This window comes from Muntiacus reevesi, chromosome 4 (genome assembly GCF_963930625.1).
Source record: "Muntiacus reevesi chromosome 4, mMunRee1.1, whole genome shotgun sequence".
NCBI classification, from domain to species: domain Eukaryota; kingdom Metazoa; phylum Chordata; class Mammalia; order Artiodactyla; family Cervidae; genus Muntiacus; species Muntiacus reevesi.
The window spans coordinates 145916267-145943817 of NC_089252.1; the positions used below are offsets into that span (position 1 = coordinate 145916267).

General features: G+C 40.6%; 1 protein-coding gene and 1 long non-coding RNA gene across 5 annotated transcripts; one reads left to right on the plus strand and one right to left on the minus strand.

Moving 5' to 3' along the window:
- Positions 1-757: 757 nt before the first annotated feature.
- CERS5 (ceramide synthase 5) lies at positions 758-27551 on the plus strand. Of its 4 annotated transcripts, XM_065934437.1 has the most exons (11): positions 758-1114; positions 16395-16500; positions 17249-17379; positions 18063-18120; positions 19914-19964; positions 21225-21317; positions 22932-23060; positions 23164-23270; positions 24089-24245; positions 25095-25203; positions 26752-26894. In XM_065934437.1, the coding sequence occupies exons 1-11, from the start codon at positions 918-920 to the stop codon at positions 26757-26759; spliced, it is 1146 nt and encodes a 381-aa protein (XP_065790509.1). In that variant the 5' UTR covers positions 758-917; the 3' UTR covers positions 26760-26894. The 4 variants fall into 4 exon arrangements, with proteins under 4 accessions (XP_065790509.1, XP_065790508.1, XP_065790511.1 ...); XM_065934436.1 differs by lacking the exon at positions 25095-25203 and having other exon boundaries at positions 771-1114; positions 26752-27551; XM_065934439.1 differs by lacking the exons at positions 758-1114; positions 25095-25203 and adding an exon at positions 1207-1300 and having other exon boundaries at positions 26752-27551.
- On the minus strand, positions 25651-26855 carry LOC136167147 (uncharacterized). Its single transcript, XR_010663058.1, has 2 exons — positions 26722-26855; positions 25651-25978 (listed from the first exon to the last, which is right to left on the minus strand). It is a non-coding gene; the product is annotated as an uncharacterized lncRNA (long non-coding RNA).

Genomic DNA, 27551 nt, shown 5'->3' on the forward strand with positions numbered 1-27551 from the left:
GCTCACCTCTACCACTTGTTTATATAACCTCGGGCAAGTTTGGACCTCAGTTTACTTATTCATAAAACAGTAAATAAAACACCCACTTCATAGAATGAGGAAGTTAAATACTGTGTGTAAAATGTTTAGTGCAGTTCCTGGCATATAGTAAACTTCATTAAACGTTGGTCATCAACATCTTTCTTTTTCCTTTATATTTTACTTTGGATACCCTCTATTTCCTTTTCCCATGAGAATAAAAGGATTTTTTTTTTTGAAAGCCCACTTTAAGCGATATACAGTGAAAGTGGGTTGAGATCGAGGTGAGGCAAGAAGGGAGAGAGAGTGTGGAGAGAAAAGGGACAGAAAGCAAGAAGAACGCTGCTGATAGGCGGGACCAGCTGAGATGGAGATAAACCTAGTGAGAAATGGGGCTGGGAGCGGGAGGAAGAGAGAGAGACATGGCCTTCCAAGGAGCAGATATCGTTTTAAGCTGGCTGGACAGAAAAATGTCCCCATAAAGGAGCCATGCCTGAAATAAGGGGTGTAGCCGTAGCAGGACGGGCGAGTGAGGGAGGAGGAAAAGCTCGGTCGAAACCGGTAGCAAAAAAAGACCAGAGTTGAGCGCCTCGGGGGTGGGGCCAGGGCTGGGTGGAGGCGGGGCGGGAGAGGGAGGGGCGTGGTTGGGACCAGAGGGCGGAGTCCCGAGAAGAGACGGCGGGGGAAGCCGCAGGGAGGAAGGTGGGCGGGGAGGCGGGATGGGCGGTAAAGAGACCCGGCCCCGCAGAGGAGGCGGGCTGAGACGTGCCGGGGATGAGAAGGGGCCGGAAGGGGGTGGCCGCCGGTCCGGCCCCGCCCCGGGGCCGCCTCCCCGCGGGTTCCGTTGGCTGTGGCGGCAGCTAAAGCTGTGGCGGCGGGGGCCGCGGGGCGGGCGTAAGATGGCGACAGCGGCGGCGGGAGCTCTGGGCCTGTTGTGGGGCTGGCTGTGGAGCGAGCGCTTCTGGCTGCCCCAGAACGTGAGCTGGGCCGACTTCGAGGGGCAGGGCGACGATTACGGCTACCCGCGGGCCCGGCACATCCTCTCGGTGTTCCCACTGGCGGCGGGAGTGTTCTCCGTGAGGCTGCTCTTCGAGCGGTGAGATCCCGCGGGCGAGCGGTGCAAAGAGCCGGGGGCGCGGGCTGGTGAAGCCGGTCCAGGGCGAAAGACCGAGGTCCGGGACCGGAAGACGAATTGCAGGGAAAGCCCGGAAGCAGGGGCCTGGGAGAGTCCGGGCCGCGCGGGAGATGCTTGGAGGGTGGCCGTGGTGGTCGTGGAGCCTAGGTAAAGACTTTGGGGCTTGGACATTAAAAGAGTGCGAGTTGCAGGGGACACTGGACCCATTCAGATTTAGACCCCGGAGGTCAGTTGCAGGGGTGTCTCATAGGCCTCTCCCCAACCTTCAAGGATTCTGCAGACCAGGAAACAGGTTGAATGTGAACTGCGACCGAGAACCCGAGGCGGGAAACAAGAAAGGGCTAAGAGAACCAGAACTAGTTGGGGCCGTCAAGAGCCTAGCTGAAAGGAGCAGGTTCATGGGAAGCTAAGATTTGTAAGGCACTGTAGTTTCTGGGAGTTGAGAGACACAGGATTAGTTAGGCCCTAAGCCTTGGTTCGTCAACTCATGGACGTGTGTGTGTGTGTGTATTTCAGTAAAGTTGTGCCAGAGCTCGTAAGAGTAGAAATCTGGCAGGGTGTGGTGGAGCCTGAGGCTTCCAGAGCACGAAAAGATGTCAAATGAGTTGCAGAACGAGCCTTGGAGACCTGAAATGAAAGGAGGAGTGATCCTACTGAAAAGACGACAGCCTTAGGGCTTATAAGACTGTTGTGTTGAGCCAGCTTCTCAGCGACCATGTGTTCTTGACAAAAGTGTTTTCACTTTTCTTTGAGTGAGTGGCTCCTGTCTGCTAAGATAAAGATACTCACTGAGGACTTGATGTGGTGGTGATTTTACAGTGTGAACTTGTAGCAGTGGGTGATTTTGACCAAGTCTACTCACCCCCCTGGAAAGGTGACTTCTTTTTGCATAGGTCTTGGGTAATGAGGGTGGAACTTTGACATCTTGCCTTCTTTTGGCCAGTATCTAGAGCAAAAATGCCCTTTCGAGGATGGGCATATATTGCAGATAGACTACTCTGTTACTGTCTGAAAAATTGATAGTAATCTGTTTTGGATTACTTCTTTGCCCACTATTTCTGACACAAAAATGTGTTACGTGTTGCCCACCATTCATCCATTTATTCACAGTGTTTATGTATTTTCATCAGAGTGCTCTACCAAAGGTTCAAGTGTAAAAATAAAGATGCTTTTAAGTGAAGCAAATGAAATCAAAAGAACCAAATGCCTTTTGTGGGTCCTCGGGAACTTAGCATTGCAGTTCTTTAAGTGTAGTCATTATATTAAGTGTTCCTGAGGTGGAGGCACAAACCACTGTCCCTCTTAGGAGTAAACTAGGTCCAGGTACCTTAGCATCTGTGTATGAGAACTAAAAGAAAGAGAAAGGATAACGACTGAAAAGGAGATACACAGTTCAGGAAAGAAAAAGAAAGTTCGTCATCCTAGGCAGAAGATTCTCTTCTTTTCATATAAATGTTTAACAATATGGAAGTTTCCCCAGGATAGTGGTAAGAGGAGATAACCTGTTGCTTATAGACACTTATTTTATATAAACTTGCATATATTTTCAGATTTCCAAAGAGTTCCCCCAGGTGACTGTGAAGACTTACATATCTCCTGGCACAGCCACTTGGAAAGGATCCTTTTTACCTGCGGGAATTCTATCCGAAGGTTTCTATGGTGCTCCATCGTCAGGGGAGAAGGGATGGGTGGGAATACTGATGTGAAAGCATTCTAGGATGATATTTCTTGGATAGTAAGAATAGGTACCTTGTTCATCTCATGTTTGATCTTAGGAAAGTTTAACCCTAGTCGCAGTCTTGCTACTTTGTTTCTCTTTAAGATCAAACCACTTTAGTCAGCAGTAGAATTCACTGCTGAAATATTGATTCAGTTAGTCTCTTTCCTACATTTTCTTCTTTCTCAAGTCCTAACTGCTGCTGCTGCTAAGTCGCTTCAGTCTTGTCCGACTCTGTGCGACCCCACAGACCGCAGCCCACCAGGCTCCCCCGTCCCCGGGATTCTCCAGACAAGAACACTGGAGTGGGCTGCCATTTCCTTCTCCTATGTCCTAACTACTTAGTTTCTAGAAATGATTCATATGATAACCATAGGCTGTAAGAGCTAGAACTCCAGCTTCCTTTTACATGAACAGTAAACTTAAGGCTTAGAAACATTTTCAGCTTTTCACATGTTGCATACGCACCTGAAGGAGGAGGTAGAACCAAGATACAGATTGTTTTCCTCAGCCCCGTTCTCCTTCCACTGTACGATATGGCCACTTCTCCCATTCCTTAAACTTCCCTTCAAGAATTAAAATTTAATACTGCTGTTCCTAGTATTCTAGAATTTGGAGAACAGATCCATGTTCATCTTATTCTTGGTTACTTAATATGATGTGTTTGACTTGAACTTTGCATTTGTTGCTTCAAATTGTCCTGCATATTTTAATGTCTTACACTATGCCCTTTGGTAAGTTATCTCTGTGTTTTAAGAATATCCTAAAGAATAAATAGAGTTGACACTTTATTCTTACTTTTTCTTCTCATCAGCCACACAGAGCATTTATTTTTTTAAGTTCCCACATTCCCTGGAGAGCTGCAACGTCATCTGATAGGGATGATTTGAAAGCCACCTGACCATAAATAAATGTATCTAGCTATTTCACTAAAGAACTGCAGATGGTAGATTATGTCCTACCCAAGAATAGAGGCTCTCCTTTGTGGGCCTCTGCTGAGTGGTTGCATTGTGGTGGCTTGCACCTTGCAAAATACCTTAGATGTGGCATGTGGTCAGTAAATACTGATTGAATGTTTGAGAAGGATCCACCCTTGCCTACTCAAATACCCAGAGGAGTAAACAGAATCCAGATCTTCAGCATGCAATAGATGATTTCCTTAGTTAAATTTCACCATACTATGTTTGCATGTTGTGCACCTTTCTCCAGTTTCTTTTTTCTCCCCACTACCCATGCACACACTCATGCCACACTTTTATCCTATCTAAAGAGAGATAAGAAACTCTTTCACCTGTTGTTTAAAACTTGCTATAATATTATGTTAATGACTGAGACTTGAGAGAATGAATAGTCCAAGCTAGGTTTGGCGTGTCTTAAATTGGATCCTAAAAGTAAAATTGTTTGAAATTTAATGTCTACGTAGCCCCTGAGCACTTATTCCTTGGCATCAAATATGAGCTTGAGACCTAATATATTGATACCATCAGAGCTACATAGGCTCATTTATTTTGAATATTGTATTGGCTTTATGTTGCCAGGAGAAAATTGTTTTGTAAATTATACAGGAGATAGATTATACCTCTCCTTGCTGCTCATTCATTATTCCAATCCCCTTTGCTGTCATTACCTCCAAAGCAACCTCACTGGCATATCTAAGGAGCTTTCTCAATACCATTCTCTGGCATAGGGCACTAAACAGACTCACGTATTGGCCTATCTTGTAACTAGAAACAAAAGCAGTGACTCGTGTGTATGTGTGTGCGCGTGCACGTGTGTGTACACATTTCTTAACCACTCATTTCACCTTCCTCTTGTAAGTCTGGCTACCTCTGCTGCATGCTGCCTTTTTTCTTTTTTTTTTCTTCCCCCCATTCTTCCCCACTTCCTTTGAGTGGAGGAAGAATTTCTTCTCTTTCTGACAGACCAACTGCCCTCCTCCTAGGTCCATATCATGTTCCAACATTGTGATACAGAATTAGTTGGTCCTCCAGACTGGAGAGGTACTTTGGGAAGAATGGATACAGCTGCTAGCTAGGTTGTAAGGGAGACTGCCCTTTCCACTGCATCCCTAAAGGTATATTACAGAATTAAGTCAGGTTTGCAGATCCAGCAGAGTGAGATTGAAAAAGCCAACCACGTAACTCTGCCCTTATCTGAGAATCCGCCTCTTACTAAGCTCCAGATAATCAGAAACCTTTCTCTCTTGGAAGACTTTCCCCAGCCCTTTCTGTGCAGTGGGTGTTGAAGTTCTGCAGACAACCCTTAATACTCTCATGACCTTTCTCTCTTGGAAGACTTTCCCCAGCCCTTTCTGTGCAGTGGGTGTTGAAGTTCTGCAGACAACCCTTAATACTCTCACGACTAAGGTCAGGTTCCTGGCGACAATATATGTACCTCAGAAAAGAAACATGTCAGATATTTTTGCTTTAGCCACTTTGTGAGTCAGAAAACTAGGGTCTCCAAATGGGTAAAGAAGAAATTAATGAAGAGGAGGCATCAAGGGAAGTCTGTACCTTTCTTCTAGAGTGGGAAAGGGAGATATACCTATTTTGACTTCCTCATCAGAGATAGTTTTAGGCTGATAAAGCTGCCTTCTAAAGAATTCACTGAGTTTTGGGCTCTTGTACTTAAATCTACTCCTACTTTATCTTTGGGAAAGTTAATTGGGATGTTACTGCAAAAGGAGTTAACCATAGTCACTTTTAACTAACAAAAAAAAAATCTGAAACCAATTTTCCTAGATACAAAGGCAGTTTTCCTAGATATGAAGAATTCTCTGTGAATTATCTACTGCTGTGGTTTCCAGTATAGTAGCCACCAGCTAGTACAATAGCTACTAGCTTTGGGACCTTTCAGATGCAACTGGTCAGCATTAAGACGTGATCTAATTGTAAAATACACACCAAATTTTGAAGATTTAGTGCAGGAAAAAAAAAGAATGTAAAATATATCTCAATTTTTAACACTGATTGCATATTGACATCATATTTTGGATATATCGAGTTAAAGTATATTTTCAAAATTAATTTCACCCGTTTCCTTTTTACTTTTTTAAAAGTGGCTGTTAGAAGATTTTAAATTATTTATGTATGTGGCTCACATTATTTCTGTTGACCAGTGTTGATGATAGTGATTCAAACAAGTATTAATAACTGAGAAGAGAATTTTAATATAGATTGACATTTGATTCAGTTTTCTAGCACCAGAAGGTGATTTGTGCTGAGTTTATTGGGTCAGGCTTAAACAATGGGACATTCTAAAAAAAAAAAAAATTATAGTAATAATGGGATTTTCTTTTTTTTACTGTAAATCTTTTTCTGAGTGAGTTAAATAACTAGGTATAGTCTGTTTTGAGTCATTGTTGGTTAACCATGCATTCTAGCCAGGCATTGCTTTAGAGTTTGTTTTTTTTTTCACGTATACATCACCTCAGTTGGAGTAGTTAATAATCTGTAAACAAACAAGTTTGTCAAGTACATGAAGTGCTAAACAGCCTTGATAAGGCAATAAGAGTAATGACACTATTATATTCTCAAAACTGTGGAGCTTCTTAAAAATGGTATTACTTATAGTTTGTAGCTCTGGGTTAGTGTCAGCATTTGTAACAAGTCTTAATTATAGGCACAGAGGGTTTCAAACTAAATCATATTGTTGTAGTTGTTTTTAATAATTCTTGGGGAAAGTCTCCAGTTATAGAATGAAATAAGTTAATTTCAATTTCTACTGATTCTCCAGAAATAAGTGACCTCTGACATGGAGCTGGTAGGTTATCTTATGACTCAGGAGGACAGGTGGCACATTTCCTTGAAACACTTTATCTTTTTAGTTGAGAATTAAGTTTTTACCCATTTGTTCACCTGTTCATTCTTCAATGATTATGTATTGAGAACTTAGTGTATACCAGATATCAAACTGTGTGCCAAGAGTGAAAAAGTAAGTCATGGTGCCTGCCTGCAGGAAGAAAACAAGAAAAACAGTGGTTAAAATAGAGTAATGGAAAAAATAAATAAATAAAATAGAGTAATGAGTGTGTGCACAGGGTTAAGTCATGGGAGTTTGGAAGAGGTAGATTTGGTTTTTTTTTTTTTAACATTATTAACTGAAATACAGGCTTAATGTCCCACTAACAAGCACTTTTTTCTTGAATTATGAAGGATGGTAAAAACTTCTTAAGAGAGAGCTTTTTGTTAACTGTTTAATCTGTCTCTTATTTGACATGCGTTTGTGTTTCTGGTTTAAGCAAATGTATTAAGTAGTATAATTACTCATCCACTTAAAAAAGGTAAATATGTTTAATGAAATAAAAATGTAAAAAGGTAAATATGTTTAATGAAAAAAAACGTATGTACATAGTTGGAAAAGGAAGAGTTATGAAACAGTGAGAGTCTTAGGGAACTGCAGCTGTTCTTCAGATGGCGCAGTGGTAAAGAATCCACCTGCTAATGCGGGAGACGTGGGTTTGATCCCTGGGTCGGGCAAATCCCCTCGAGAAGGAAATGACAGCCCACTCCAGTATTCTTGCCTGGAGAATCCCATGGACAGAGTAGCCTTGTGGGCTACAGTCCATGGGGGTTGCAGAGTCAGACACAACTGAGCAAGAGCACACTCACTCACACACAGCTGTTCTCCAGCAATATTTTGAGAACTGCTGCTCTCCAAAAATATTCATTAGCTACTCTATAATAAAACTACCACTTAGTCTTAAATTGGTTTGTGTTAGTGATACATTTTAATATATAAGTAATTCTTAATCTCGAGACTTATTTCCTTCATAATAAAGTTAAGGTGTAAGTAGAATGTTGATCCTTTTTTTCTCATGTCAGTACCAAGTAGATTCATCCAATTGCACAGTTGTTAATCATCTTAATTCTTATAGATCTAAGTGAAGCTAACTGATGGGAATGGGAGTGAAGAATAGTCTGGTATAATCCAGTGTATGCCTTGTGGTGGCTTAGGATAGTATATGTCATAAAGGTTTTCTTTTTTGTAGTTTGTTTCTGCTTTGTTTTAAGAGCAAATTGGCCAATTAAAAAAAAAAAATAGTCCTTAAAAAACCTGCAAAGATTACTTATGCATGGACCATGCAAGAAGTTTTGGATTTGGTGGTTTAGGTGTCCCTGAGAAGTGCAGTATTTTGTGCACAGCAAGCACACATAGCATATATATGTACAACAGATGTGTAGAACACATTTGCCTGTACATAGCAAATCCTGTCCTCTCAAAAATTACTCAGAAAAATACACTGATACGGGTGCATATGTTTAGGGAATATACAAAATAATATATGGCTGGGAGTCAGCTGCATGTAAATGAGTAAATAGTATAATTTAGAAGTTTGTAAATCTTCTGTTCTCAGCATTATTTTTTTCGCTCTTAAAAACTGTTGAGGATCCCAAAAAGGTTTTGTAAATGTGGGTTACATATACCTATCAGTGTTTTCGTATTTGAAATCAAAATTGAGAAATTTAAGAGATATACTTATTATTTCACTAAAAATAACAAAAATGAGCCTATTACATTAACATAAATAACATATTTGAAAGATAATTTTCCAGACAAAAAATACTCATTGAGAAGAACATTGATTTTATATTTTTGCAAATCTCTTTGATGTCTAGCTTAGTAGAAGATAGCTGGATTTTCCTCTCTGGCTTCTACATTCAATCCCTTGTAATATGCTGGTTTGGTTGAAGTATATAAGTAAAAGCTGACTTTACACAGATATGTTATTGGAAGGGGAAGGTATTTTATCTTTGTTATTATGCCAAAACACAAGAAAGGTTGGTTGCATTGTGGAATCTGAAACCATATCAATGAGCTTTTCATCAGGTTAAAATCCACCAGTCTGTTATATACTTTGAATGGATGTCATGTACTGGTCACTTGAAAAAATACTGGTTCCCTAAGTTATACAGATCTTTTAAATGTACATTTCATAATATGGTACTTAAAAAATCATATAGTTTAGCTCATTGTAACAGTCTCATTAGAAAAGCCTTGAAGTATGTATTGGGAAGTTGTTGAGCTCAAAGGCAGATATGAGTTCTCTGAAATTCACATTGTCACTTTAAAGCTTGAATTTTATCAACGGAAAGAATGTTTGTTTTTTTAAAGTAACAGGCTTTTTCATTAATTTTTAAGAAAATGTATCTTAAGTACACAGGTCCTGAATAACCTTAGTTTTTCTGTCAGTCATTCTTGTGGGTAAAAATGGTGTTCTTCGAAGAAAATGATTTAGTCGAACATATACAGCTCAGTCAAACGAGTGCCTTTCGCTGAGACAGCCGTGCCCCTTGGCATGCCGTGGGAGTGCTTTCTGTGTCCTTCCCGTCTTACTGCAGACTACTTTTTAAAAAATGTACCCAAGGCTTGGCTTTTTAAAAAAATATTTGTTTATTTATTTGGCTGCTCTGAGTTTTAGTTGTGGTATGTGCAGTCTTTGATCTTCCTTGTGGCATGCAAAAAATCCCATGGGGCATGTGGGATCTAGTCCCCTGACCAGGGATTGAACCTGGACCGCATGCATTGGGAACATAGAGTCTTAGCCACCGAACCACCAGGGAAGTCCCAAGAGTAGGCATTTAATAAAATTAATCATTTGTATTGCTTCATCAAGGGCATGCTTTAGTGAAAGTGGCGTCATTGTTGTTAACCAACGGGCTATAGCAAGAAAGAATATAGTAACTACCCCTACAATTGGGTGCCACTGCTTTGATTTGTGCTCAGGTTCTGTAAGTGTATCCACCATTGCTCTTTTCGCATGATCATTCCAAATGTCAACACCATAACAAAGGCAAAGAATGTCTTAATAGTATTATGAAAACAGTTTTGATTTATGGACCCCCAGAGTGTATCTCAGGGGTGCTCTGGGGTCTGTGGACCATTCAGACTCTGCCATAGTTGACTTAGATCACCCAGGATGAGTGTATAGGATAAAGTAAGAATCTGCATAGAACCCTGAGGAAACTGTTTTTGGAAAAGGTAGGCTTCTCAGGTGGCTCAGTGTGATAAAGTATCTGTCTGCCAAGCAGGAGACGCAGCTTCAATCCCTGGGTCAGGAAGATTGCCTGGAGAAGGAAGTGGCAACCCACTCCAGTATTCTTGCTTGGGAAATCCTGTAGACAGAGGAGCCTGGCCAGCTACAGTTCATGGGGTTGTAGAAGAATTGGATAGGACTTAGCAACTAAGGGCTTCCTTTATGGCTCAGCGGTAAAAAATTCATGTGCCAAGCAGATGTAAGTTCGATCCCTGGGTTGGGAAGATCCTCTGGAAGAGGAACACTCCAATATTCTTGCCTGGAAAAAAATCCCATGGACAGAGCAGCCTAGCGGGCTACAGTCTGTGAGTCACAAAGAGTTGGACACAGCTGAGCACGAGCTACCTTTAGTGACTGAAAAACAATAACAGAAAGGAAGAAGAAACCCAAAAGAAGATAAGAGGTATGATAGCCATACAGTGTTTGATCATATCAGTGTGCACATGCGGGCATCACCTCCTGGGAAGAGGGGCAGCCGCCCAGATGCAGGTGGTGAGGAACCAGCAAGGTGAGGCGACTTGTCTGCATTGGCAGGTGGGTTCTTTACCACCTAGCCACCTGGGAAGCCCCTGAAAATATCAGTAGTTAGCATTTACTAAGTACTCACTTTGTCCCAGCCACCATTCTAATACTGAACATTAAATCTTCATAGTAACTTTATGAAGTAGGTAGATACTGTAGTTATTCCTCATTTACAGATGAAAAAACTGAAACAACCAGAAAAGTAAGTAACTTGTCCAAAGTACATAGCACATTGTCCAAACTAGCAGTGCATACTAAAAAATCTAGTTCTACTGGGGAAAGTGTGACAGAAAGGAAGCTAAGAGAAAAGAGCATTTCAAGGGGGAAAGCATGCTCAAAATGTCAAATGGCACTGAGTTGTCAAGTAAGATAGGGGCCTGAAAAATATCCATTTGATTTCACAGTAAGATCATTAACGACTTTGGCAAGAGCAGCTTCAGTGGAGAATATGGACCAAAGCCAGATGAGAGACACAAGAGGGTTCAGGAATGAGTAGGAGTTAGAAGAGAAGTCATGAGGAGAGAACTTTTTCAAGAACTTTCCTTGTGAGATGGTGAGAGCCAAAGGGTGTGAGGAACAGGAAGAGCTGTTTTAGGATGGGAAAACTTGAGCATATTCAAGGTCCGAGGAGAAACAAGTAGAGAACAAAGCTGAAAATAATAGGAAAAAACGAGGACTAAATAGAATGAAATTTCTGATCGGGAAGAGAATAGATCTAAAGCACAGGGATATTAGTTTTAGATAAAGTGGTTCTGATGCACTAGGTGAAGATGCTCCTTTCTCTTCTTAGTCAAGATTCTTGAGAGAGCCCTAGCTATTTCCACTTCTTTTTTTCTCCTCTTTATATTTTTACTGCTCTAACTCACTACTGTCCTTTAGAGTCTCCATTTCACTGGAATTTATTTGGTGAAGGTTATCACTGGTCTCTAAATTGCCAAATCCAGTGGATACTGAAGTCCTTGTCTTACTTGATCTCTGCCTCGTATGATACGACTCCACCTCTGACCTTCCCACCCACTAAATTCACATTTTATGTTGTGTTTCCTAGTATCCTTACCTTTGTTCTCTTTTTAGTTTATATTCCTTTCTTATGCAGTCAATCCACCCTCATAATTTTAGCTACTACCTATATTCTCATTCTCTCTCTTCTTTCTCATATCTTTGTGTATATGTTATCTTAAGCCCCTTTTCCAGGTTTATTTGCCTTACTAGACTGTTGAATTTCAATGTTCCACAAGTACTTCAAAATCAGTATACAGACCACTCATCTTTCACTCCTAAATTTGCTTTTCTTATCTTATTCTCTACTTGGTTGAGGCACCATAATCAACTTAGTTTTCCAATCTGGAAACATAGAAGGCACCCTTGATTTTTCATTGGTTCTTTTTCTTTTGGTTCTTATATCTACCCAGTCACCAAGTTCTATCAGTTTCACTTTCTTGCCATATGTTAGGTTGAATCCAACCTTGCCTTTCCATTTCTGTAGCCTTAGTTCAGTGCTTTATGACATCTAGCATGGATTTTTTACAATAGCCTAAAATCTTTTCAGTGACACTCCATCAACTGTGGGATGAAGTTCAAGCTTAACATAACATGCAAGGCACCTGTGATCTGGCCCCTAACTACTTGTGTAGTTTTTTCTCCTATCACTGTCACCACCCCCACTCCCAATTTGTACATTGCATAGTTCTCTAAGCCCTTTCTTATCTCTTCTTTAGCACATGCTGTTCCCTCTGCCTCAGTATCTTTTTTACTTTCTCCTTCCCTTTCAACTCTACAGAAACTGCTCAAATTTTTTATGTGATTGGTTTATTAAGAATTCAATTGTAGGGAATTCCCTGGCAGTCCAGCGGTTAGAACTCTGCACTTTCACTGCCAAGAGTTTGGGTTCAGTCCTTGATCCCACAAACCAAGTGGCGTGGCCAGAAAGAGAGGAAGGAAAGATGGAAGGAAGGAAAAAGAATTCAGTTGTAAAGGGAAAGGACTTTCTGAATTTGTTTTCTATGGGACTCCACATTTACCTTTAAATATCTCAGCTTTCATCTCTCCGTGTGTGTGTGTGTGTGTGTGTGTGTAAGATGAATGGGTGGAGCATTCAGGTTCAAAATATTTAGTTACTCAGTACTCTTCATTTAATGATATACCATCTTCATCAGTCTGTATAAGACCTTTCTCTTTTTATTGTATTTTTCCTGTCTTCATCTTTTTGTCTATTTCCGTTTCTTTGATGGTTATTTTTCTTTTTTATATATCGGTTTTTACATTTTTGTATGTTTCCAGAATTGATCTAAGCCAGTGCTTCCCAATTCAATCACGTTGCTGCACACATAGAAAGTAATATGTGCATGCACAATGGGTACGTGAGACCAGAGGCTACAGACAGGGTTTCTAGCTACCGTCCACCCCGTGGACCACCCTGAGAGCTAAGCAACATCTCGACATAAGCATAGCCCATCTAGGGGCTTCCCTGGTGGCTCATTGGTAAAGAATCTGCTTGCCAGTGCAGGAGGCACAGGTTGGATCTCTGATCTGGGAGGACCCCACATGCCGAGGAGCAGCTGAGCCCATGCGGCACAAGTATTGAGCCTGTGGTCTAGAGCCCAGAAACCACAACTCTTGAGCCCACTCGCTGCAACTACTGAAGCCCATGCACTCTAGAATCCATGCTCTGCAACAAGAGAAGCCACCGCAATGAGAAGCCTGATCACTGCAACAAAGAGTAGCCCCCACTCACCACAACTAGAGAAAAGCCCAAGCAGCAACAAAGACCCAGCACAGCTATAAATAAATAAATAAATATTTTTAAAAGTAAATGAGCCTTAAAAAAGAAAAAAAATATGGCCCATCTGTGTTATCTGCCATGATACATTAGTTGAGAAACTCAATCTAGACTTTCAAATATATTTGTATATAGTTCATATTCGTCAATGATGTTGCAGTGGGTCACAAAGAATTGTTGGTCTAGCTCTTGTCTTTAGTATGTAAGAGCAAAGTGGTGAGTAATTTCATCTTAAATTAACCCAGGCTTAGGTCAGCTGCTACCATGTATCTGGAGGGCAAGAAAGGGGCAGAATGAAATGATCTCTATGGAGCAGGATAGATATATTACAATCAGGGTTTGGATCACTAGACTAATGTTCCTGGTGTGGCAGATGGAAAGGAGTAGTTTGCCACTATAGACCACTGAATGCCTGCTTACTCAGATCTTTAGGCAAAGGGCAGTCTGGTCTTTAAATTATTTAAAACTTGGGCAACAGATTGATCCTGGACTGAACAGAAAATCACAAGATAAGTTGAGTTCTCTATGTTATCCAGGACAGTAGTTTTCAACTAGGACATCAGGACTCCTTTACACTATTAAAAATGATCAAGAACCCTAGAGAGTTTTTATTTATATGGATAATAACTATCAATATGTACCGTTTTAGAAATTAAACAATTTTTTAAAGTATTTACTCATTTGCTTATAAATAACAATATATTGTATTGGTAATGTTAACTAATGCTTTATGAAAACTTAGCAGTTTCCCAAAACAAAAAAAAATGTGAAAATAGTATTATTTTATGTTTTTGAGTCTCTGGCATTTAGCAGCTGTATTCTCATCAGTTCTGCCTTCAGTCTCTTGGCTGTGTGTCATGTAAGCTGTGGAAATTTTCACTGTACACTTATGAGAGAATGAGCGAGAAATGAACTGTTAATGAAACTATAGAATTATTATGAGAATAATTTTGACCTTGCAGAGCAGAGCTCCTGAAAAATGTCGCAAGTCTCCAGGCACACTTTGAGAAGTGCTGATCTAGCAGAAATGATGAATGATAATTCTAGGCTCTTTGGAATTAGAACAACCTAGATACCTATTTTCTGTTATTCTAAATGCCAGGTAAGTGATACGGAATGAATGCATGACTAGTATTTGTTTTGTTCAGATTTCGGGTTTGAAATGTTTTTTGTTTGTTTGTTTGTTTTTGGCTGTGCCACATAGCATGTGGGATCTTAGTTCCCCAGCCAGAGGTCAAACCCGTGCTCTCTGCAGTGAAAGTGTAGAGTTTTGACCACCGGACTGCCAGGGAAGTCCCCTGTTTTGAATTTTTTTAACACGGGAAAAGTTCTTTTTCAATCATAATTCCTTATTGTGGGTTTTGTGCTTCATGCTTTGGTACAATATCAGTGCCCAATAAATATTTCGTCAAATAAGCAGATTTTCTTAAGGTCTGTCCAGCTGTCACTGACTTGATGCCAGTAGCTGTGTCTTTCATTGAACTCTGAACTAATGAGGACAGGATGTGAGCTTATGACAGCTCTAGGATATTAAGTCTGCTTCAAGGTCTAGATAATAAAGCAGTTATCTTGGCTTCACCCAAGTGGTCAGGGTAGAAACCTGTCCCTGTTGTGTGAAAGAGGATTTCCTGCTCTTCTCACTTTGTTCAAGGTACCATCAGGGAGTACCCAGACCAAACTGTTTCTAGTAAAAATAATAATAGCTGCCTTTTAATGAACAGGTAGGAGTTTAAAATATTTGTACACAGAATTATATACCAGGAAATATAAACTAATGTTTCTATTAGCATTGGTATTTGAATGAAAGTTTTATACTACTTGTGTAAAATAGAAGAATGGGTTACAGATGTGGATTACTTTGTGCTCTGAATCAGTGTTTCCCCATGTCTTGGGAACTTTGGTGATAAAGGTAAAAGAACTTTTCGCAGAGAAAGATAATAAACAGAGCTTCTTATTTTCAGTCCCTCCCTTAGAGATAAATTCTGGATTTGAATGCAGATAAATAAAATAGGTCAAGAGCACTCCATCTTACACCTCCCAGTTATTATTTCATCATACAACTCCCTAAGATGCTAAGAGAGCTAGAACTGATTTTGACTTATTCTGAAAGTGATTACATAAAGCTTTTCTTAGAACTGAGGCTCATAGAAATATTTGGTTGTGGAAAAGAGGGAGATCTTTCTTAAAGAGCCTAGGAATAATTCCTCAATTTTCAAATCTAAAAGTTATAAATTAATTATAATCAATTATATCATCATGGAATCTTAGAAAAAATCTTACACATCATCTCCTTTAGATGGCAAAACCAAAACTCAATAATTAAGTGACTTGACCAAGTTTATGTGTCTTATTATTGGTAGATCTGGAACTCTTTGTAATTTCTGGGTTTTTTTTCTTCAGAGCTTCTAAAGTTCTAATTACTTCCATAGTCTTTTGATTAGGCAGGAAGGTGACCATGACCAAGGATATTTGTTTAGGAAGAGCTCAGTCTCAGTTCTACTTTTCCCTCCAGTTATGATCTTGATGGTTTGATATAAGGAAAATTATCATTTATTAAGCACTTTCTTGCGTCAGAGTCTTCATATACGTTATATCATTGTACCTACAAGATTCAAGTAAAGTAGACCTGCTTCTAGCCCGCTTCTAATGGGAATATGAATGAATTCCCTGGGAATCTTGTTAGTACAGATTCTAATTTTGCTGGTCTGAGATGGGGTTTGAGATCCTGCACTTCTAAAAAGCTTCTAGGAAAAGTCAGTAATGCTATTTATCTGTTGACCTTATGTTCATAAGAATGAATGTTGATTTTAGTAGCAAGAATGTTGATATTATTTTTTTTCTTACAAATGAAAAAAAACTGAGTTTTAGCAAGACTAAATAAGTTGCCCAGGTTCATACAGGCAGTAAATGGTAGACTAATGATTTGATCTAGGTCTTTCTTACTCTAAAGCTCAAAATGTGATAAGGGGAACCAGGGAAAAATGGAAAGAGAGCTTGTGTTCCAATATTTCTTAAACAGGTCACTTCTCAAGTGAATCAATGGCAGAATTCAGGATTAAATCAAAAAGTTCTGGCTCCCTGCCAAGTGTTTCCCCCTTTTCTTTTTATCAGTCCCCTAATCAGGATTTTTGCTTAATGCCTAAGCAAACAATTTTTAGAATTGGCTTTTGGGTTTTCTCCATTACAGGTTTATTGCCAAACCCTGTGCACTCCATGTTGGCATCCAGGACAGTGGTCCTTATCAGGCACAACCTAATGCTATCCTTGAAAAGGTGTTCATGTCTATTACCAAGGTAAGTGGGCAAAAAAAAAAAAAAGGAAGATTTTTGTTAGGGTTCATCCCATAGGGCATGGGAGGATAGAGAGTAAGTATTTCCAAGGCTAAGGATAGGATGGGATTATCTTTCAAGTTTGGATAGTCCATAGAGCTATTAGGAGAACTTTATCCACTCAAGGAAATACCTTTGGGCTAGGATACCTTAAATAAGTCAGGATTACATACATTGGAGATTTAGGCCTAGCAGTCACCACCACCCCTACTCCCCTCCCCCAGACACATATCATATTTTGATTTTGTTTTTCCCTGCTTCAGCTCTTGTCATTACCTAGTTGCATAATGAAGATAGAGATGTTACTTACTGATAGCCTTTGCAGGTTGGATTTTTGGGTTTTTTTAATTGAAGGATAAATACTGTACATAATTGTGTTGGTTTCTGCCAAATATCAACATGAATCAGCCATAGGTATACATATGTCCCTTCCCTCTTAAACCTCCCTCCCAGGTTGGGTTTTTAATTTTTTTTTTTTTTTACTCACTTGGGCTGGAGGGAGAAAACCAAATAGGTATGTGTATAGGTGAAGGTCCTTGATGTGTAAAATAGTACTTCTTACATAAAAATGACTTTGGGGATGAAACCTGGAAAGAAAAACCTCACTTAAGTCACTGTAGTTATTACCCCTCTGCACTCAGCTTGTCAAAGGGCTTTAATGAGAGAGGTTTGAAGAAAAAGCAATGTTCTGACTCTGGTCATACGTCTACAGTATCCTGATGAGAAAAGGCTGGAGGGCCTGTCAAAGCAACTAGACTGGGATGTCCGAAAAATCCAATGCTGGTTTCGCCATCGGAGGAATCAGGACAAGCCCCCAACGCTCACTAAATTTTGTGAAAGCATGTAGGTGTACGGAAGGAGGTGGGGAGCGAGAAGGGTGGGGTATGACTGGACTAAGGTTTTCTTTTTGGAAATCACTTCTCCTGTTAGGATAACAGTCAATGGATGCAGAAGGCTAACTCTGTTATAGGCTGGAAAGAAGAGAACTGAAAGCCTGGTCACCCTTAGTTTCTTAGACATGCTTGCCGCTAAGCTAGCTGTAGTTGCATTTTGTTCACCTTTCCCAAAGAAATTGGGAATTCCTCTGCTTTCGCTTACATAGGTAGATATGCACACCCTTGTATACCTTGGTAGAGATAGTTCCAGCTTGCTATAGATTGACATTTTAATAGGAAGCATCCCTTTTCTGGACATGCTGTAGTTCATTTCACTGGGTTTTTACTGATTATCCTCTGGACACCAAGCACTATTTCTCATTGTCATGCAAAAAAAACCCAAACATAGGCACTATCATCAGGGAGTCTGATATAGAAGAAAAGTTCACTGAAACCAGTATATACTTGTAGAAATCTTATTTTTAAACAGAGGCTGGAAGATTTTTATGTCTTTGGCTTTTTGGGTAACATTATATCATCAGTTTCTTATGAGTAACTGTGTTATCTCCAAATGTGCTATCTTGAATTCTTTAGCTCAAAGACTTTCTTTTGAGTAAATGTTTGTCTAACTTCTACTCTTCACCCATCTAGGTGGAGATTCACTTTTTATTTATGTATATTCTGCTACGGAATTAGATTTCTCTGGTCGGTGAGTCTGAACTTTCTCTGGTTCTCTGTTGGGTTCTAATCATTCGTGCATCCCTAGAGATAAGAGTTAAATACCTTTATAGCTTTGTCCTCTACTCTCTTTTGTTTTTTCTTTGTGATGCCTAGAGCCCAGGTTTATAAGCTAAATAGATTGTCTTCTGTCTGGGGCCTGACATCAGTAACCTCATGACTCTGTTTCTCCTTAAGTAATGCTAATAATAATAGTATTAATTAAATCAACATAGTACATAATGGCTTACAAGGCATTTGACAAAAGTCCTATTCTTGCAAGGAGGAGACAGTTACAGAAATGAAGTCAGTAAATCATTGAAGTAGATATTATTCCTGCTTTGCAATTGATTATCAGAGTCAAAGAAGAATTTCAGGCTTTTTGATTCATGAGTCTTTTTTTTTTCCCTACTGTACCACAGTATTTTCCTCTAAATGCATAATTGAAGTTTCAAAATATGTGAAACATAAGGAAGCAGAACTGAAGGAAGGGAATAGACAATTACACAATCCTATTTGGAGATTTTAATGCTTTTAATAATTGACTAAATCACTAGACAAAAAAAAAAAAAAAATCACTGAGGATGTAGAAGGTTTAAATAACAGTCCAACCAGTTTGGCTTAATTGACATTTATAGGACACCACACCAGCAGCTGAAGGATATATATTGTTTTTTTTTATTTTTATTTTTTTTGAAGGATATATATTATTTTCAAGTCTATGTAAAAGATCAACTAAGATAGACCATATGCTAGGCCATAAAATTAGTCTCCGCAAATTTTAAAATTTTGAAATCTTATAAAATATGTTCTCTGACCATAATGGAATTAAAACAGGAATCAAATAAATAATAATAAGACATCTAGAAAATATTCGTAAGTTAAACAACTCTCCTGAATAACCCCGAGATCAAATAAGAAATCACAAGGGAATTAGAAAATAGTTTTAATTGAATGATGCTGAAAATACAACATACCAAAGTTTGTGGTATGCAGCTAAAGCATACTTTTGAGGAAATTTATAACTTTAATTGTTTATATTAGAAAAGAAGAAAACTTTAAAATCAATGATTTAAGTTTTCATTTTAAGATCCAGAAAAAGAAGAGCAAAAGTAAACCCAAAGTAAGTTAAAGGAAAGAAAGAAAAAAAAGAAGAAAAGCAAAAATTGGTGAAATAGGCATTAGAAAATAATGGAGAAAATTACTAAAGCCAAAGGTTGGTTCTTTGAAAGTTTTAATTAAAATTGATAAACCTTTAGAAAAAAACAAGAAAACAAATTATCAGTATTAGGGAGAAAAAGAGGCTATCACTATAGGTCCTATAGACATTGAAAGAATAGTAAGACCACATTATGAACAGTTTAATAGTAATAAATTCAACAATTTAGATGAAATGGATAACCCTTTTAAAGGACATAATTGAAACTCCATTGGAGATGATTACTTTTGACTTTTGAATCTTTGGCACAGAGAGATCTCCTTTGATTATTAAATGAAATCATTGTCTTCCTGCCTCCCAATTTCCTATATATTCCAGGTTGTGATGTTTCCAAAAGCTATCCTAGCACTCTCTTTGCTCTTGTGTATGGTTTCTCTCTTCGTAGTAGCACTTTCTTCTTCTAGGAAAAAAGTATAATTGTTTAGTTAGCCTTTAAGGATCCCTAAATTCTGTCTAGAGGGATTCCATTTTCTTTCCCATCTCTTTACCCAAAGTATAGAGAGAAAGGTGTAGATGGGCCAGGGGGGAATTCTGAAAATTGACTTGGATTGTTTATTTTCTCTTAGTCACCTTGGTTCTGGGACACCCGACAGTGCTGGCACAGTTACCCTTATCAGGTAAGATCTGAGCCCTTCAAGACAGGGGCCTTATGTGCGTGTGTGTGTGTGTATGTGGGATGGAGTTGGGGAGAGTGCATCACCAGTCCCAGGGCAGATGGCACATTCCCTTGAGATTCTTAAGGGATTAGGGACTGAGTCTCTTTGAGTCATATGTTCACAGTGTGTATTTTTGGGGTCCCCAACAGCAGTGAAGTCCAGGGATCTGTTTGTTCCAGATATTCACCCTAATTGGGCTGGAAAGAAAAGCAGTTTCCTGGCACTTAATAAGGTGCTTTCTGGTTCAGGTGTCCCTTTTGAATCCCATAAGAGCATCTTGGTTGTAGTCTAAAGTAGAAAAATGTCGGGGGGTTGCTAACAGGGTGGAAGAAGGAAAGGCCTCAGTGTATTTAATCCCCTGAAAATTACCCAGAATTCTAAATTGCCCAGATACACTGATTTGATTGTGGTGTGTGTGTGTGTGCGCGCGCGCGCGTGCTTAGTTGCTCAGTCATGTCTTTGTTAACTGTGAAAGTGAAAGTTACTCAGTCATGTCTGACTCTTTACGACCCTATGGACTATACAGTCCACGGAATTCTCCAGGCCAGAATACTGAAGTGGGTAGCCGTTCCTTTCTCCAGGGAATCTTCCCAACTCAGGGATCAAACCCAGGTCTCCCACATTGCAGGTGGATTCTTTACCAGCCGGAAGAAGACTGGAGTGAGTAGCCTATCCCTTCTCCAGCAGATCTTCCCAACCCAGGAATCAAACTGGGGTCTCCTGCATTGCAGGCAGATTCTTTACCAGCTGAGCTACCAGTAAAGCCTATCTGATCTCTAAAAGATGAGCCAAAGATGCTTATGGGCTTCCCAGGTGGCGCTAGTGGTAAAGAACCCACCTGCTAATGCAGAAGATATAAGAGACGTGGGTTCTATCCCTGGGTCGGGACGATCCCCTGGAGGAGGGCATGGCAACTCACTCCAGTATCCTTGCCTGGAGAATCCCATGGACAGAGGAGCCCGGCAAGCTATAGTGCATAGGGTTGCAAAGAGCTGGACATGACTGAAGTGATTTAGCACACAAAGATGTATATGTGGAAGGGAAGAGTTTTAAGCGTCAACACCAATCCAAAGTCTGTTAACTATTGCACATCTTGGAAGATGATGGAGAGGAAGAATATTTAATAATCGGGGGTATGAGTTCGCTGGCACAAAGAAAGTTGGGGACATGGAATGAGTCTTTGACTAACTGGTATCCTCACTACTACTTTTTCTCTTCCAGCCTCTCACAAGTGGGCTTTATTACTATTATATCATGGAATTGGCTTTCTATTGGTCTCTCATGTTTTCTCAGTTTACAGACATTAAAAGAAAGGTAAGGACATTGGCTCCCTTAACACCCTGATTTATGACACCCTCCTTTCCAGCAGCTACCATTATTGTCATTGTGATGGATTCTCTGTCCTGATTAGGACCACAGAAGAGGCTGAAAGTAGGTTCAATGGGACTTTTAGCTGTTTGTAGTGTTCTCAGAAGTGAGACCTGACTAGTGAAGTATATTTGAGTCATTCAAGGCAGGCCAGGATGAAAACAGTTAGCCATCTAAGAAGACTACCCTTTTCTGTTTTTCTCCAAGGTTCTTACACATATAAAGCTCAAGAAACTAGTCAAAACTTAGGGATAGCAAGGCCTGATCCAGGAAAAGCTTCGATTCCAGAAGAACTTTGCCATTAGTGACCCTTGTTCCCTCTCTGTTCTGTCTTCTTGGTGACCCCACTTACTTAAAAGAATGTCAGTTGGGAGGGGTTTTAGATATTTTAGTTTACCCTTTTCTTGCTGTTATTTAGGAAACAGATTCAGAGAAGTGAGTTGACTTGCCTACAGAATGGCAAAGTTGGAAATGACTTAAGTTTTTTGTAAGTATACAGAAAGGGCAGAATCTTCACCTTTTATTGGCATCCACCTGTCAATGCAATTCCAACAGCTCTAACACTAATCTGTCACTAACTCATAGTTATCTTTGGTAAGGAAAATCAAGGTTACCTGATTGTAGAACCCAGACATTAATCTGGGTTATTAGTTGTTGTATAACCTAGAAGCGTGATATATAATTTAAATGCCTCTCACCTTCCTTTGGTTACTCAGGACGGTTACACACCCTCCTATGGAGACATAGGTCTCCTTATTAAAATTTCATTTTAATACATGACACATATAAAAAGGTTTATAATATGTATGTAGGTTTTAAAACATTCTAGAATGTGTACTTGTGAACTCATCCCAACTCAAGAGCTAGAACATATGATTGTATCCATCCATATGGAGAGCATAGACTTTATATCCTTGCTTCTCTGATGCAATTTACCTGCCTCCTCCCACCCTCTATCCCTCACTGGGCTGAGAAGTATTTATTAGATGTGTGTAATAGCTCAGGTATTTAGAGATTTCTTAGGGTCTAACCTTGTTATTTGAACCCAAGAGGAAGTTAGAGCTTTAAATCTGAGAGCAGGAAGTGCTTGTTGTAAGATGGACTATTTAGCATTTCTCTGAAATGTTTTGGAATAGCTTCTCCCCTCCACAAACCTCCCCTTTCTCTTAGGTCCCTTTGGTTGAAATTGCCTTCATCAATGCAGAAGAGTCTCAGATGCTCAAGGAATCTGAGATATCTAAGGCTTGTATGCCTGACTACCACCTGGGAAATTATCTCCAGGTATCAGCTAAGCATCTGAAGTCTACATGTTCTGCAGCTACCAAAGAAAATTGCTCTTTTCTGTGTTTTGAGCTATAGATTGAGTGTAGATTATGGGTCAGCCACTGATGTAGAGAGTTTTGGGTGAAATGTTAGGCAGTTCCCTAGGGGAGAATTTAAACAAGATGAAACTTTTAAGGGGTGGGATGAGATTCTCCAAGAACAGTGCAGGGCACTGAGTTGTGTAGCAGCTCTGTGGCCTTGCCTTTACCTGCCTCTTCTATTTGCATTCCTTCCTAGGACTTTCTGATCATGTTTGTGCATCACCTGGCCACCATTGGACTTATTACCTTCTCCTACATCAACAACATGGTTCGAGTGGGAACGCTGGTCTTGTGTCTACATGATGTCTCAGACTTCTTGCTGGAGGTAAGACCCCTCAACGACTCTTTCCTCACTAGTCCTCTTTACTTTTCTTCCTATTTGAGAACTGGCTTTCTCCCCAATTCAATTCTTATCTTTCTTTCTCTAGGCAGCCAAGCTAGCCAATTATGCCAAGTACCAGCGTCTCTGTGACACCCTTTTTGTGATCTTCAGTGCTGTTTTTGTGGTGACTCGCCTAGGAATCTATCCATTCTGGTAAGTGTTAGGGCTGTGGAGCTGTGGTAAATATGTAATAATAAACTGGTCACCAGTTTAGGGAACAGACACCAAGGTTCCTTAACCTTATATATTGTTCTGCTTTTTGCTTGACTTACCTGACCTTTTATGGATTCTTGAAGGACCTCATTTCCCTTGTACAGTATTTCTAATGCAGTATGATGTAGACCGAGAGCATCCAACTCACTTAGCTATGGCTCTCCTGATGCATCTCTGAGGATTAGTCCTCATCTTATGCCTAAGTAACTCCTTTGCCTTCTTTTGCACCGATTACGGACGTCTCGGGCTTTTGCTTATTTTCCTGCTCTATACTGTCTCCCACCCTGACCACTCCCACTCCCAAACCACTCTCACTTCTATACTCATGACTTTATATGACAAGTCATTGATTGACTCTCTGGGTTGGAGATTTTCCTTAGTCTGAGGGAACTGGCCATCAGCTGTCCTATATGTGCGTGAGGATCTGAATTATTCCTAGGGTTATTGTTAAAATTGTTGTCCCAAATTTGTGATACTCTGCATGTTTGGATTAGTAATGTGACTTATTTGAAGTGATTAGTAATCTGATTTATTCTGTCAGTTGCTAAGAATGCTATATCTTCCACTATCCCTAAAGATAGAAAATTCCATGGGCCCCTTTCTTTACTGTCTTCTCACTGTGCATGAATATCCCTGGAACTTCAACTGATAGAAGGTATGGGGTAAAATCACAAGGTTCTGCTTTCCAGGAAATTCAACTTCATCCCTATGTGTCTGGCTTTGACTCTAGAATCTGACCATTGACCTTCCTCTTATAGGATCCTGAACACAACCCTCTTTGAGAGTTGGGAGATGATTGGGCCCTATCCTTCCTGGTGGCTTTTCAACAGCCTTCTCCTGGTCCTACAGGTTCTGCATGTCATCTGGTCCTACCTAATTGCACGAATTGCTTTCAAAGCCTTGATCCGAGGAAAGGTAAGGGTGAAAGATGGCTTCTTTCTTTCAGGTATTACCAAGCAAAAAGCCTAGGGCTCTAAGGTTTTCATCTTTTCTTTAAGTATGAGTGTTTAGCCATCTAAGACATGACTTAGATGTCAGAGGCAGGATCTGCCTTCTTCCTGTCCCATAGGAATGACTTTTGTTAAATAATAAACAGGATTAGGTTTTGGAGACCATTTCAACCATTATCTACCCCTTACTTACCTACATCATGGATTTCATATTTTTATTTTTAGCATGGAAGCCTTTTTTCAAAGGAAATCATATGCAGAGCTGCAAGATGTAAGGAAATCATATGCAGAGTTCCAAGATGTAAACTGTATAGAAGCCAAGATGTTAGATTGCCTAGGAGTGGTATGGTAATTCACAAGCCACCCCAAGATGGCCACACTGTGGTGTTCAAGATACAGTTTATATAAGGAATTAAGTACCAGCCTCACTTACTGTTGCATGAGGCAGGGTCTTAAGTGAGATAGGTTTTTAGGGCTTCAAATACCCACTTTACGTCAAGATCCCAAAAGCACAAAGAAAGGCGTTATTCTGTGATAAAACTCATAACTGAATTTTGCAAATTCTGAAGCAGTCAGTCAAACTGTGATTAGCCTGAGGGATTCCGCCTTCAGTAGCATACAATCCCAAGGGGAGGGGCTCTGGTGGAGGATACAGACTCTAGGACAAGGGATGGGATGTTCCCAGGAATGTATGGTCTCTTGTGACACTGTTACTTAAGGCTTCAATTGGTTTCAGAACTTGCTTAGTGTGCCTGTGCATCTTGGTGTAGCTATTGGACATCTCTCTTTTCCCCTGCTTTTCTTCCCTGACCAGGTGACCTATCCAGGAAGGATTAGACCCAGACTCTGTACTCTCCACTCTTTTCTCACCTCCTTCCTTTTTTCTATGCCTGGTGGGAGCTGGACAGTTTCATCTCTTGCATGTAAGTGTATCTGTGCTTCTAGTGTTCAGTGAAGCATGTCTATCTGAATGTGTTTCTCTTCCTTCCTGCTTTCCTTTCTGTTTCCCTGCATTGTATGGAGCATGCCTTCTCTCCTGACCTTGTGGGGCATTGTTGAATGGAGCTCAAGTTGCCAGATTCTTTTTCCTAAATTGAGGCAAGAGTAGAGTCTGCTCTGTTTTTTTTTCCATTTCTGTTTTTCCCTTCCCGCCCCCGTCCGTCCTTTTTGAGCTTCCCTTTCGCTCAAATCTAACACACTGCCCTCTGGTGGAAATTTCCTGAAGATCAGATAATCAACTTGTGATCTGGGTTCAGAGGTCAATAGCTGTAATAAACCATAGAATCTTAGAGCTAACCAAAGCAAGTACCCCACCCACTGGTAACAGCAATTGTAGTATTGTTTCCTTATCACCTCCTTCTCTTATTTACTTTAAAAAAAAAAAACACACGTTTATTAACCTTCAGTTCTGGAGGGCAAAAGTCTGACCGAGGTCTCACTGGGTGTCTCTCCTTTTTACTTTTATGGTCCATGCTAGAAAATTTGAAATACTTTGCTTGGTATGCAGGATAGTTTAGATCAGAAAACACTGCTTTAATCCAAATCCTTCACTTGAAGATACAGAATAAAAAGCTGAATTTGAAAGGTGAAGATTCATAGAGAACAGCATGATTGGGCCTGGGATTCTTGTCTCGCTGACTGCCAGTCTGCTTTTCTTTTCACCATGTTGTGTATCTTCAGGATACTAGAGAGGTAATCCTGTTATGAGAAAAGGGAAAAAATTGAAGAAACAAGCATCATAGGATGTTAACATTTGAACCCAGGAAGAGTAGAACAGCTGAAAAGGCCCAATTGTGGATCAGCTTTGGGGATATAGCAAAACTCTGCTGCTGCTGCTAAGTCACTTCAGTTGTGTCCGACTCTGTGTGATCCCATAGATGGCAGCCCACCAGGCTCCCCTGTCCCTGGGATTCTCCAGGCAAGAACACTGGAGTGGGTTGCCATTTCCTTCTCCAATGTGTGAAAGTGAAAAGTGAAAGTGAAGTCGCTCAGTCGTGTCAGACTCTTAGCGACCCCATGGACCACAGCCTACCAGGCTCCTCCGTCCATGGGATTTTCCAGGCAAGAGTATTGGAGTGGGGTACCATTGCCTTATCCAACTCTAGATAACCAAAACTGCAGTGGAAGTGATGACAACAGCCCTGTATTGTTGTGTTGGCCTTTTTTTTTGAGGTAGAAGAGAAAGGGTATGTGAATGTTTTTAGCTCTTTTAGGCTGGTCCTGAAAGGTAAACTCTTCTACCAAGACAGCTCCTTCCTTCCTCGAGAACAGAATTGGAGATGATGCGAGAAACACAGAGAGCAGGCAGGCATTCGTGAGCCTCTGCGTCCCGAAGGTGTTTTGAGCCAGGTGCCGCCAGAAAGTAGGCCAGATTGGAGACATTGCCCAACTACAGGCTCTGTGGGCTGTGTCTTATGATTCTAGAAGAGTTCTGTCCTTACCTTTCCTACCTTTGGCCCCATCCCTCCCAGGTGTCTAAAGATGATCGCAGTGATGTGGAGAGCAGCTCAGAGGAAGAAGATATAACCACCAGCACAAAAGGCCCCTGTGGCCGCAGCTCCAGCAATGGTGCCAATCGGGTGAATGGTCACATGGGAGGCAGCTACTGGGCTGAAGAGTAAGGCGGTTGGTATGGGGACTTCAGCATAGACAGACTTGTAGGGCCACTGGCCACCTACTCCTCTTGGTCCTCCCCACATCTACATTCCTGGGACTAGGGGGTGTGCAGGGCACTGAGGAGAATCAAAGAAGCAAATATTTTCACTTAAAAAAAAAAAACTCTGCCATTTCGTATTTAATAGCCTCCAGGTTTTCGGTGATGTTATTTGCTCTGTGTGCGCGCGTGCGTGTGTGTGTGTGTGTGCGCGTGCGCGCCTGTGCATGTGCATTTGTGCATATGCGTGAGTCTCGTTGCCTAGGTTGGGGCACATTTCTGGACTAGGGCCGTTAGGCCTTGCCTGGTCTCCTCTGAACCCACCTCAGTCCCAGATTTGGCTGCATCTTGAATTATGCTGTTTCCAGAGTGTCCCCTCCCTGGTTGCCCATGGCTCTTGAGCCCTGACCATCTGAATGGAGCAGCTGAGTTTAGCTCCACGTTTCTGCACTGTTTCTTGTTTGGAGCTGGAATATTTCGCATGAAGCTGTATGCAAACAGACAGCCATGTAATGGGTGGCCAGGATTGCTGCGGCCTGTAGCTAGATCCCCTTCCTGCCACCTGGTAGTGACAGGGACAAGACAACTGCTGATACCCTGCTCTTTATTCAAATGGTA

Bases quoted from the DNA above. Each gene is read 5' to 3' on its own strand.
- CERS5 (XM_065934436.1), top strand. From the start codon at position 918: ATGGCGACAGCGGCGGCGGGAGCTCTGGGCCTGTTGTGGGGCTGGCTG. The intron at 16,501-17,248 runs GTAAGTGGGCAA...ATACGTCTACAG, and splicing joins TGTTCATGTCTATTACCAAG to TATCCTGATGAGAAAAGGCT. The intron at 21,318-22,931 runs GTAAGGACATTG...ATTCCTTCCTAG, and splicing joins TTACAGACATTAAAAGAAAG to GACTTTCTGATCATGTTTGT.